A 13,987-nucleotide genomic window follows, 5' to 3' on the forward strand; every position below is an offset into this window, starting at 1 on the left:
GAAAAATAGATTCATTCTTATAGTAAATTATGTCACATGTGGTTGTGTTCCTTAACAGTGTGGGTATTTAGAGAGAGAAATTGTATACAAAGCAGGTTTCATAAATCTACATTGAGATACGAGTCAAATAACTGCAGGATTACTTTTATTTTCCTGAGAGAGAGAGAGAGAGAGAGAGAGAGAGAGAGAGAGAGAGAGAGAGAGAGAGACTTAATTCTTAGTTTCTGTTGAATAGTAACAGCCTTGTCCCGTTGAAATGTTGCAAACAAATAAGTAACATTCACCCATTCACAACTTATGAACGTTTAATTTATCAAACACTCTCTCTCTCTCTCTCTCTCTCTCTCTCTCTCTCTCTCTCTCTCTCTCTCTCTCTCTCTCTCTCCTAGGGAAGCGTATGTTGAGTATCACGTTCAGTTGACGTCTAAATATCGGCGACTTTTCCTTGTCCATTTCATGGAAGTTTTCCTTGTTCTATCTGGTTTACTCACCATTCCCAAGTGTTTACAGTTTATTGTTGAGGATTCAGCAATGTCCATAAAAGTTCATTGGACATCGACGTATTGTTTTCGGCGTTCAGTGAATTTTCCTCCAGCTCAATGATGTCATCATTGGCAGTCGGTGATTTCACTCGTCACACGAAACGGTACCTCTGCCGACGCAAAGGTGAGTCATTATTTACCGAATAGCGAGTCATTATTCACTTGAAGAGCGGGATAGATGTCCGACATCCTTTGTCAGTTAGACGATGCTGCTTTCATAACAGTGTTGTACAATATAAATGGATTTTTTAGGCTTTGTTGAGATATATGTAATTTCAACTTTTTACGATGTCATTGTAAAAGAAAGAATTTCTATTGTAGCTTCATTATTTCAACTACTGATTTTGTGTATGTTGACCGAGTTGTGAATTATAGTTTTCCGCATATGCGGAATTTCTTTTAACCCATTTGAAAGGTTGACCGTGATAGTTAGACGAGCATCAATGCTCTTGTCTGACGACTCAATATTTCATTCTAATTTATAGAGTCTAATTAATGGGTTTTAAGATTCTGTACACCAATTTAATTTGATTATAACTTTTGAACTCGAAATAGAGACAGAGACTCCATATTAGACATAACCATCTAATGCCGTGATTTGAGATGGCACCAGCAATAGTGACCTTATGACTTGACTGATGCCTTTTTACGAGAAAAAAACTGTCATTGGGAAATTCTGCGGTTCGTTTATATATTTGACGGTATAAAAATAGTTATCTAGACTACATCTAATAAGTCGGAGGACATTATTTTAGCATTCCCCTGAAATGCTCGTTTAATCTTTATTTCAATGAAAGAAAATTACATGTTGCGTAATGATAAGAATAAATTGATGGTCCTAAGAGCATTGAATTGTATCCCAGGCTTCGCTGTTCTTGTCATAAGCATTATTTGGACATTTCCCTATTTCATGATGCCCACTGTGAATCTTTGTTGTGTTTTTGTATGTCATGACGTTTGCCAACTTGTTTCTTGTAGTGGGAAGCTTGTGGGATTATTATTATTATTATTATTATTATTATTATTATTATTACATGCTGAGCTACAACCCTAGTTGGAAAAGCAGAATGCTATAAGCCCGACGGCTCCAGCAGGGAAAATAGCCTAGTGAGGAAAGGAAATAAGGAAACTACAAGAAAAGTAATCAACAATTAAAATAAAATATCTTAGAGCATTAACAGCATTAGAATAAATATTTCATATATTAACTATAAAAGCTTTAAAAAACAAGAGGAAGAGAAATAACATATAATAATGTGTCCGAGTGTACCCTCAAGCAAAAGAACTCAACTCTATTTTGCGTACGGAATTCAGTCGTATAATTAAATTTTCTGTACATTTTATTATCGTATTGCTTAAGAGATATACATCCGCTGTAACTTCTAGGAAATCTCTCCTATTTATAAGTATTTGTTATATATCCCATTAACATGTTAACAGAAAGGTACATTTCATGCTATTTCGTTTTCTATTTAAAGATTGGTGTTTTTGTCCAACTGAAATTTTGGAAATACAATTTGTAATATTGTGCCTTACAATGCTTTCATTATAGTGTATTCCTTTACCTAATTATTCCTTGAAGGAGCCTTCTAACTTTTAATACGATCATTTATACAACACTTAAATGTTATTTTGACAGTTAAATACAGTGATAGGGACGTGATCCGTGACCATTTGATCCCCTCTGTGTGTGTCACAGAGAGAGAGGAGAGAGAGAGAGAGAGAGAGAGAGAGAGAGAGAGAGAGAGAGAGAGAGAGAGAGAAAATGAGGGTGGGGTAATAGTAAAGTAAGGAGAAAATAAATTAAGGATATTGCCTGACTTGGGCTCAACTATTTCTTGTAGTAGTTGTAAAGTTTTTTCTGCAATCAACTATAGCCTATCCAGTATGTTCCTTTCCTGATGTTCTTTGATTTTGCTTTATAATTGGTGACGTTTTAACTCTCTCTCTCTCTCTCTCTCTCTCTCTCTCTCTCTCTCTCTCTCTCTCTCTCTCTCTCTCTCTCTCTCTCTCTCTCTCTCTCTCTCTCTCCAAGGATACTAAGGTGTCGTGTAAAGAAAAAATCTGGGTATAAGAATTAAAAAGTCGCATTGGAATACAAAATTTCATATATGTTTTAGTGCATGCATTAATTTCTTGCAGAATTTCCCCGAAGTACGCAAGGTTTCCATTAATATATTAAAATATCTTTTGGCCTTTATTCCAATTCATATTTTAATAATATTTTTAATAATTATATAATAATATTTGATAATATTTCAATAATCTTTCGTGCTTCAGGATTGTGTTTGTTATGGATGTTTATATTTTCGTTTTTCCCCATTGTTCATGAAATATCCGCCTTATGTCAACCATAGGTTTGCAGACTTTTGCAAACAGCTCCGCAATTCTTCCTACAAGTAATAAATAAATCTTATGAAATATAACCATTCTTCCGTCCTGGCGTTTTGGAGAAATAATGCAGATGATGAATGACAAGACAGATTATCTTATAATCGTTCTCTTACAGATTTATTTCTTAATCTGTTCAAGAAAAAGACCCTGATAAAATTCGGTATTGTGTAAACTGCGTGAAAACTTACCTTTTTTGTAAGTAAGTTTTGAAAGGGTGGAACCTTGAATTAAGCACAGCTCTTAATATTCATGTTTTCTTACCTTGTCTATATAAATGTACTTAAATTTATGTTCTTAAATACGTGGAAGTACTCAATGAATTACATTGCTGACTTCCTTAAAACTTCTAAGTCTTTTCCCTTCTGCTGATTGGTATGCATTTCAAATTGTTGTTATTCGATTCTCAATGTTCGTTTAGATGTAGATCAACAAAAAAAGTTCATATTGCACATTTTTTTCTTTTTTTTTTTCTTTTTTTTTTTTTTTTGTCGAAATGAAGACTCATTTCAAGACATCTACTTTCCATTCAATCCCTTTTGTTCTCATACAATTAACATTCCAACTACTCAAATTATGTATTTTGAATTGATTTAAGAATGTATGTTTTGGACTACATAGAAATAGGGTTCAATGGTTTTTGTTTGAAAGTAATTTACAATAATAAAACGAAGTCTAAGTTGATTTAGTGAGAGAGAGAGAGAGAGAGAGAGAGAGAGAGAGAGAGAGAGAGAGAGAGAGAGAGAGAGAGAGAGAGAGAATTTATGTTGAATATCTGCTTTGATAAACCACGACGTAAATTGACCTCTTTCAGTGCAGGATTCTGTCACCATAAGTTACTTCCTGAACAATATGCGATTAACAAAGGGTATTTCATCAGCGACAGGAAGTATCCCCTACACATGCTAGCGACTGCAAGAATTACGCAGTGTCCCCCATGAGGCCATGACACTTCAGGAAGGGATTCCACGCGCCTGGCGTCATGAAGGGACGTGCGCTCGAATGCCCCTTTTCAGGAGAAGACGCCCCAATACACTTATTATATGGGGTCGTGTCGCATTGTGCGCAGTTCACCAAGGACCACCCGAGTAGGAACAGCGCACTTCCAGCATAATCTGGCCCTCACTTGTCCTATACGTGTCTATTTGTAAATTGAAAATGGGTTTGCCGTTCGCCTGCATTAAAGCGGTTGTAGAAAAGATTTTTTATCTGGAAATTTTGAAATTCATTATTTTCGAAACAATACCGTATATATATATATATATATATATATATATATATATATATATATATATATATGTGTGTGTATATGTATATGTATATATGGTCGAGATGGCAAGTTCCGACATAGTAGACTTTATATATCAGTTATCATCGTTGTGAAGGTGACTCTTTGTTACTTTAAAACTCAACATATTTGTGTGTATGTATATATGTAATATATAAATGACAATATGTACAAAGATGAAAATACGAAAGTACAGCCATTTCATCGGAGATGTTCACTGAGCAAGAGCTACGATACTATGCCATTACATTTTCCAATGACTTACAGAACTCCCTTGATATGATCAGGAAGTTCCTGTGATTGGCCTGATTTTAGAGCTGCCTTTGACTGCGTTAATCATTTATCCCTAGTTTTCGGACTTAGATAAGAGTAGACGGGTCTCTTCTTATCAGTGTATTACATTTAACTCTTCTTATCAGTTTATTACATTTAAAGGTTTAAAAGATCGCTCAGGAATGGCAGAGGCAAGGTACAGTAACATTGCCCTTGCACGCAGGGCAATGCCCTAAAGATTGACCATATATACTTATGATCAGCGCCCAGGCCCCCTGTCTACTCAAGCTAACACCAGGAAGGGTCAGGCAATGACTGCTGATGACTCAGCAAGTCGACCTGTAGGCTCCCCCAAAGCCTCTCCTTAGCTCACAAAGATGGTGAGGTTGCAGACACTAAAAGAACTCACGAGTTTGAGCGGGATTCGAACCCCAGTCTGGCGATCACCAGGTAGAGAAGACGTTACTACTAAGTCACGACAAACCTAATTTTCTTAGTAATAAATTGCAAAAAGTAGTTGTTGACAGACATCATAGTGACTATAGGAATGCAATATGTGATGATCCACAGGGTAGTATTCTCGGCCAGCTACTTTACATGTAATATATACGCATATGTGGTTTGATTCAGAAAACAATCTCGTTGCATAGGCAGATGTTACTACTCTGCATCAATTCCATCTCCTGAATGCAGACTTTTAGTTGCTGATTCCCCTTAATAGAGATCTAGCTAAAAGTAGTGCATGGTGTAAATCATTGGCGATTAAGTTGAACCTTGACAAAACTCAAAGTATGGTTGTAAGAAGGTCAAGGACAGTTTCTCTTCAAGATCCAGATCTTTGCATCGACAATACCTTTAATTCTATACAACTCATTTGAAATTCTAGTTGAGATTCTTAATTGCAAATTTAGTTTTGAGAAACATTCCTCCTGTTTTTTCTTCAATTGCACAAAACACTGGCTCATTCTGAAGGTATTTTAAGATTTTCGGTGACCTGTCTATCATGAGGAAATGTTTCAATTCTTTCATTTTACCTTGTTTTCTGCATTGTTCTCCTGTCTGGTCTTCAGTTACTTGTTTCTTATGTTAATTTTTTGACAAAAACTTGCAGTGTGTTAAATTCCTTATTCATGATTTGAATATCAGTCTCAGGCAATGTCGTTCAGTTAGTTCTTTATGCATGTAGCATGGATTTCATAATTCAGACCTTGCTTTGCATTCAGATCATATCGGAGTGTACCACCGTGTACGTAGTACTAGGTTTGCTGATAATTTTGACAGCCTTACCGTCTCAATCATTGGGCTCCACACTAAACAGTTTTCTATTGCAGCAGTTTTATTCCAGATGTGACCAGATTGGGGAACGATTTTCCTAATTTAGTGCTTGAATCGGTGGAACTTCAGTTTAAACTTGTTGCAAATGCTTTTTTCGTTGACCAGGTTGATAAATTTATTTTCATTATTTATATACGACATATCTATTATTATTATTATTATTATTATTATTATTATTATTATTATTATTTGTGACTGAGTCTCCCTATGCGCATTTTCCAGTTAGCATCGTTCGTGATTACACCTAAACTTCTATGGGAAATGGTTTCCTTTTGAAATAATTGTCTGGAGTAAGTTTAAACGTCCAATTATAGCGTGTGCAATTAGAAGTCTTTATGTATCGCTCAAAGTTCCAATGTTTCCTGGCATCCTGACATCTAAGGTCATTGGCACCGAAGAGAGAGAGAGATAGATATTGCATATTATTTTCTTGTTAAAGGGATTGATATCTGTAACTGCTATTGGCGAAGTAGTGAGAAATTGTCATTCACTGAAATTTGATGCTGGCTAGAGGATGGAAAAGTTCAAGTAAAATGTAGATTATTATTAATAATTAATATTATTGTTGATAATTATTATTATTGTTGATAATCATTAATATTTATAATTATTATTAAAAATTATTATTATTGATAATTATTTTTATCATTAATATTCATTATTATTATTAATAGTGTTATTACTACATTATGAAATATATAAATGTATATACACATTTTTTTATGTCGATTTTACTGGACAGGTTCACCAATTTCCATGAACATTTTAACCACAATGTTCTCCTAGTATATTTTTATATATGTTCTTCTACTTTTTTTTTTTATTAGTGTTGAGTTTCTTTCCAGTGAATACTTAGAAATTAGACAGGAAACGAATGATAAAGTCTCCATCCCAAATGAGAATTTTTACCAACGGTGTTATATTTGGATGTTATTATTCAAATCTTACCGGGGAAAGAGAATATTTAATCAATTTCCGTTTTAATCTCTAAGTTTTTGTCTGAAAATTTTTCATGTAATATTGGAAATGCAGACGTTGCGAGTTTATTGTCGCTATTAAAACTTTTATGATGTTTGTAAAAATTGCTAAAGAAAACAGAAACGAGAATAAAATTCGTGCTTTACATAAGATGTAAAATCTTATTGACTAAAAAGGAACTGAATTTAGTGTATAATTCTTTCGAGGCTACTATCATGAAAAAAAAGAATGTGGGCTAACCAATCCGGTGTGTTATTTGGCTGCAAATTAAGTGCAGCTTGTGCATTCCTGATATTAACTCAAGATTCCTATTCCTCTTCTTTCCCACCGTTATCCCTCCATATCAGCCGTGACACTCTTGTCACCTCTGTAATCTTTAGTACGACTTCCATTCTTATTTCATCTTTTTTCCAATCTTTCAAGCAGTGATATTCCAATAATAAATCTCGGCATTCTCATCTATGCTCACTATAGTTTTACTTCCTTTTTTCGTCTTAGATGGCCCACGTTTCCGATCCATACATTAATACTGGTCTTATTACTGTGCTATAGATCTTGACTTTTAGCTTGATTGGCATCGTCTTATCACATACCACTCCCGCTACCTCCCTCCACTTTTCCCATGCTGCTTTTATCCTGTTCTCAACTTCAGCCTCATATCCTCCCTCCTGATTTATAGGATATCTCAAGTATAACTGGGCCTCTACTTTCCTGTATGGCTATACTGTCCCTACATTCCTTACTGCTCACCATAACCTCAGTCTTATCTATATTTACCCTCAACCCACACTTTTCCAAAGTCTCTTGCCAGTCTACAGCCCTTCTCTGTAAGTCTTCCTCATTTTCAGCGGTAATCACCAAATCATCTGCATATAGCTACTGCCACAACTCTTCATTTCTGATCTCTTCACTTAACACATTCATGTCCACCACAAATAAAAGTTAGCTTAATGTTGACCGCTGGTGTAATCCAACACTAACTTCAAAGGTTTCTATTTCTCCAACTGCTGTTATTACTTTGGGCCTTTTTCTTATATACATCATCTCATCCATTCTATCTTCTATGGGACTTCCCTCATTCTTAAGCACCAAACCATCATTTCTCTTAGTATTTTATCATAAGACTTTTCTAGATCTACAAAAGCACAGAAGATCTTTTGGTTTCCCTCTAGCCTCTTTTCCTGTAGCTACCTTACCATAAAAATGGCATCCGCAGTCCCGTTCTCCTACATGAATCTTTATTGTCGTTTCCCAATCTTTACAATATCTTATGTAGTACCCTCTCAAAAACTTTCAAACCATGTTATGTTACTTTGATTCCCCTGTAGTTACCACATTCCATGACATCACTTCTCCGCTTAAATATACAGTAGATACCAGTAGACTCTCCTGCCAGTCTTTAGGCATTATTTCCTCTTTCCATATTGCTCTTAATAGATCTAGCATCCAATCTTCTCCCTCTGTAGCTAGTATTATGACCATTTCAATTTGAAACTGTGATGGACCTGGTGCTTTACCATTTTTCATTTTACTCAATGACTTCTTCCCTTTTGTATTCCGTATCTCCATCACTGACCACTGGCCCCCCCCCCCCCCCTCTACCTTTTATGCTTCTCCCATCTTTTCTCTCACATTTTAAGTATTTAATAGTTCTTCAAAATATTTTTATCCATTTCCTCTTAATGTCTTCATCCCTTTGCAAAATATTTTCATCTCTATTCTTGATGATTCCCTGTTGCCCCAAATTCTGTCTTCGCCTTTTTCCTCAAGGCTGAAATCTTATAAGGTATCCTTTTCTCCTTATCATGTTCCTAGCCTTTCATTCAATCGATCTACCACTATTCCAATAGCTATACCTATTTTGCTCCTCGAATTTTCTCCTTCTGTGTACCGTTCTTCTGCACCCTCTGTGTGCCTTACTTTCCAGTCCTGTTTGAAAAGTGGTGGTGGGACAGAGAAGTGTAACACTGCTCCATCCCACCACCACTTTTCTCCTTTCAATAGAACACATCTGTTCGTTCTTCCTATTAGTTCTTCTGTTTCCCCTACAAATATTTCTTTCATATCCACTCAGATATTTTCCACTCTCATACCCAGTCCAATTTCCAAGTTCAACTCTCTCTCTCTCTCTCTCTCTCTCTCTCTCTCTCTCTCTCTCTCTCTCTCTCTCTCTCTCTCTCTCTCTGCCTGCCTGATACTACTAAACTGCTCACCACTTTCTCCTTTAAGGTCCCGAATCTAAATTCTAGATCTCCTCTTTCTCTTCATGGGCTTCCTACCCCTCATTTTAAAAACCATCACTACCTGTTTATGTTGTTTAACACATGCCTATCCCAAAATCACTTTAAAGTTCATCACATTGTTTTGTTAACTCCTCTAACCATTTTGTAATGTATTTAACTTTCCACTCCTCCACTTTCATAGGTTATCAGGTGCTTAGCCAATTTTTGGACCCATGCGCTCATACATGTCTATTCAAAATTCTGTGCCATCTCTAATATATAGTCCCCATTTTTATTTTTAATTCCAAACCCATGGCCTCCATGTACTTCCTCATTTCCATCCCTTCTCTTCCCCACTCTACCATTCATGTCTGCTCTATGATTACTTTCTCCTACCTTTTCACTGTTGCAATAGCCGCTTCAAACTCTTGTCAAAATCCTTCTTTTTCTTGTTCTTGGCAACCCATCTGAGGGGCATATGCTGAAATTACATTTACCATCTGATCCTATATCATCATTGAAATCTTTAAAAGCCTCTTATTTATTCTCTTCTACCATTTTTTTTCTCCCGGTTATCGCCTATTATGACCTTAACTCATTTTCTTCCCTCTCGTGACTGCTGTAATAGAACTTATACCCATTTCCTTTCTCTCATGCTCCACTTCCTTTCCCGCTTGTCTCCTACACACACAGGATATCTATCCTCCACCTCTCCATCACATCTGCTATCTCCCTCAATCTTCCCGTTAGAGTACGAACACTCCAAGTAACTTCTCTGATCTTCCATCCTGTCACTAGCTTCTTTGGCTGCAGTCGTGAGCCCTGTGGTACCCTTCGTCTATTTATCACGCCAGTAGCCCAGTAGGGGGATCCTGACGCCCGTTGGGGACGTTCTAGCCACATGCATATTACTAATAGCATCAGGCATGGTTAATGATTTGTCTGAGGGATTTTACGATTTCATGCCCTTGCATACATCAACCACAGCTATTGGAAGTGAGCCTAGCCTTTTGATTATAAGCAAGACTGGAAGGAATCAGCTGTCCTTTTGGTCGTTTTTTACGACATACAGGACGCAAGGTCGTAGTATTCTTACACCCTTATCACAGTGAGAAATAACTAAGATTGTACCTCCTTAATGAATTATAACAACTGTTTGATAACTTTCATTTTAGAAGGAATTAAGAGCAGGATCCTAGATTTTGAATTATATCTAGAAAGAACACGACATGTTAGTTCTTTGTGTGTAAGATTTGTCATAATTCTGACCATCCTTTCCATTCAGATCTACCCTGAGTGTACCATCGTGTATGTAGTTATTTACAGAAGTTATGCATTGCTTATAATAAAGCTCAATATTACACAGTATTCCAGATGTTATTTCTAGCTATGAACAGATTTTTGGATACTCTACCTAATCTTGTGGTTGAATCAGTACAACTTTAGAAGTTCAAACTTGTTGCGAATGCTAGTTGTTGAAAAGGTTGACATGAGTCTCGTTTCATTGTTTATTTATGACTGATCTATTTCAACTCCTATGTCGTGGCCTCTCTCGTAACGTCCCTGACTGGTAATCGTCAGACTGGAGTTCGAGTCCCGCTCAAAAGCATTAGTTCCTTTATTGGCTGCAACCTTACCATCCTTGTAAGTTAAGGGTGGGGAGTTTTGGGGAGCTTATATGTTTACTTGTTAAGTCATCAGCAGCCCTTGTTAGGCCATCCCTGATCTCAGCTTCGATGAAGAGGGGCATTGTCCTGCTTGCTAGGGCTATATCACTGTCCCTTTCCTCTGCCATTAATGAGCGGCCTTTAAACCTTTAAACCCTTGGGGTTGCTGCATTTTACTATTCCAGCTGAGTTTGTAGCTTAGCTGATGATAATAACAATAATAATGGTAATGATAATAATAATAATCATAAAAATAACTCGATTTTTTGGAAACATTCTTGAGGACATTGGAATTAGAAAGTGAGGTTTTATATTCCCCATACGATTGTAATAAGAAATTGGGATTTTTATTCTGTAGAAACTAAAATCAGGTTTTGAAGTTGAATTTTTCTTGAAGAAAATTACACTGCGAGATGAGTTAATCTTATTTCTGAGAATATTTGTTGCTTTTTTTTAAGGATCGAAATTTTCTAGATAAGATGATGATGTTTTGAGATAAGGTTAAGATGCATATTAAATGATAGGCTACATGTAAAAGAAATAAGGATTAATTTGTAATCTGAAACTAATGCAGAAAATCCCTAATGTTAGAGGAAAATAAGACTAAGAATATATTCTTACTAAGGCAGATCGTAAATGATCTCCATTATTACATTATTCTCGTAGTGCTTCCCTTTTTCCGAGATATTTTCACTCTAAATTATTGAAATATGTGAACCGTATGCAGATTGTTCATCCTTACTATAAGATTTCAGAGGCAATTTGGCTAATTATACTCGTTTTCGTAACATGCCCCGTTAATATCATCATATCGTTCCCATCAATTTACGGCATCCTATGGCTATATTATCTAAGAGTTGATAATCGCAAATACCAATAAGATTGATGTTTGCGCCATAACCATTACAAATGCCAAAATCAACATAACAATCGGTTATTCCTGTGATTTTTCTCCGATACTTCAACCAGTTCTATCCAGCCCTGCTGTCTCGGAGTAAGTGAAACAGAGTTAGCCAAGCCCCAGAATCACATGGTTGTCAAATGCTTCGTTTAGCAACGGAAATGTTGCAATCAATTTGGCGATTGAGAGCTGACATTAGGTGGTTGTCAGTTTGCCACCGGAGAGGACATCTGAATTAGCACAGAGGAAATACCTCAAAGTCAGTGAGTGTGAAAATGGACGAGGCTGGTGGTAAGGGAAGAGTGGAAGGAGGGATGAATTCCCAGAGGGATATTCAATAGGAGTTACTTCTAAAAAGGTCCCTTGGGATGGCGTCACAGGAAGATCACATGCGTGGCATGATGCAACGACGGATTGAATGTTTTTCTCAGACATCAATTTAAAACCTATTGTGATTTGTTTATTTTTCAGAATTGATATTTGAGTGTTTTGATTGGGTCTTCATATTTAGCAAATGTCTTATTTGACTTAGAGGAAAGACTTTTACGCGCATACAAGTATATTTTCGGAGCTGTGCAGTGCAAGTCATGGAATCATCGTTATACTAGATAGAGTATTACAATTTGTCGTTACACTACTGTGTACCTAGATATTGGATTCCTTTTGAAATTTATAACAAAAGTATGGTCCATGAAAAATATAGATTTTTAATGAAAAGTTGTTTCTCGTTCTCTCCGGTGTCTGGTTTCAGTTTCAGTATTATCTGAAGCGACGCTCACCGCGAATCCCCCCCCCCCCACCATCTAGTGCCCAACCACAGCAGTAACCTCTCCAGCAAACAGATTAAACTCACAGCCCCCCGACTGGGATCGATAATCCGCAATTCGAATGCGTTAACACTGTACTTGTGAAAATAAATATACTCATATTACACACTCTCTCTCTCTCTCTCTCTCTCTCTCTCTCTCTCTCTCTCTCTCTCTCTCTCTCTCTCTCTCTCTCTCTCTCTCTCTCCAAGATTGAATTGGATACGTACCTTACCCAACATGATATGTTCAAAAGTCATATATTTAAGTTTTAAAGCTTAAATGAATAGATTCTGTACATGGTATTTTGTAGGGCATTTTTATACATGAATATGCAAACTTGTCCATGGTGTCTCAAGCCTAAGTTATCTGATAAATGCTGAAGTCCTTTGTGATAACTTAGACAGTATCAGCCACTGTATATACCTAGACAAAACGCTCATCAATAACATGTTTAGCATCCCCTTCCCCCACGCACACTACCGGGGGTACTCTACCCCTCCCCCCTTTCCGATATCATTCAAATGTTCTCATACCTCTGAGACAAGGTTCTGGCCATTCAAGCACCTTTTGCACTACCTTTAGTCTACATATGCTTTTGCCGTCTCATTCTGGCTTTCAATTTTGTTGTACATTTTTTTTTGCCATTTCCTACGTAACTTGTATTATACAAACTATTAATTTCTGCAGTCTCCAGCTCTTGTATTTATTTACATTTAATATCCTAGCTACATTTCCAGAAAGGACAGTTGTGTCAATGATTCTCACATACGATCAACATTGGGCTAGTAACTCTCCACATTTTGATAATATTATTCTTCAGTTCCAGTCCTTTGACGCAGGTCCTACTACTTGCCTTCTCTCTTGTCCCTTTTGTAGCATCGGTATCACGTTTTATTGCTAACATTAATTTTACCATTGTGATCTTGCTTTTACTAATATTATTTTATTCTCATAAATATACTTTTGCTAGCATTCATTTATCCTTGTGATCTTACTTTTACTAATATTCATTTACCATCATAATTATATTTTTGCTAACATTCATTTTACCTTTGTGATTTTACTTGTACTAATATTCACTTACCATTACAACTATAATTTTGCTTACATTCATTGTACCCTTGGGATTTTGCTGTTGTTAACATTGATTTATTCTCATAAGTATACTTTTGCTAACATTCATTTTACCCTTGTGATCTTACTTTTGCTAACATTCTTTTACCCTTGTGGTCTTACTTTTGCTAATATTGATTGTATTGAAGTTTTCTGGCATCCTGGCTGTTACTTTCCTAATAATCCTTTATCTTTGTGCTCTAACTTTTGCTAATATTCCTTTATCCTTGTGATCTTACCTTTGCTAACATTCATTTTACCCTTTTTATCTTCCTTTTGCTAAAATTTATTTTACCCTCGTAATCTTACATTTACTAACATTCATTTTACCCTTGTGATCTTTCTTTTGCCAACATTCATTTTACTCTTGTGATCATTCTTTTGCTAACATTTATTTTACCCTTTTGATCATAATTTTGCTAACATTCATTTTACCCTTGGGATCTTTCTTTTGTTAACATTAATTTT

General features: G+C 36.1%; 1 protein-coding gene across 1 annotated transcript in view; it reads left to right on the plus strand.

Annotated features, from left to right (window-relative positions):
• Positions 1-602: 602 nt before the first annotated feature.
• The window catches only part of LOC137638777 (galactoside alpha-(1,2)-fucosyltransferase 2-like), a 60,607-nt gene continuing 47,222 nt past the window's right edge, over positions 603-13,987 (plus strand). The window contains exon 1 of the mRNA XM_068371148.1: positions 603-666. Coding sequence (XP_068227249.1) covers positions 603-666 — 64 coding nt within the window. The remainder of the gene's footprint in view (positions 667-13,987) is intronic.

Source organism: Palaemon carinicauda, chromosome 1, assembly GCF_036898095.1.
Source record: "Palaemon carinicauda isolate YSFRI2023 chromosome 1, ASM3689809v2, whole genome shotgun sequence".
Classification (NCBI taxonomy): domain Eukaryota; kingdom Metazoa; phylum Arthropoda; class Malacostraca; order Decapoda; family Palaemonidae; genus Palaemon; species Palaemon carinicauda.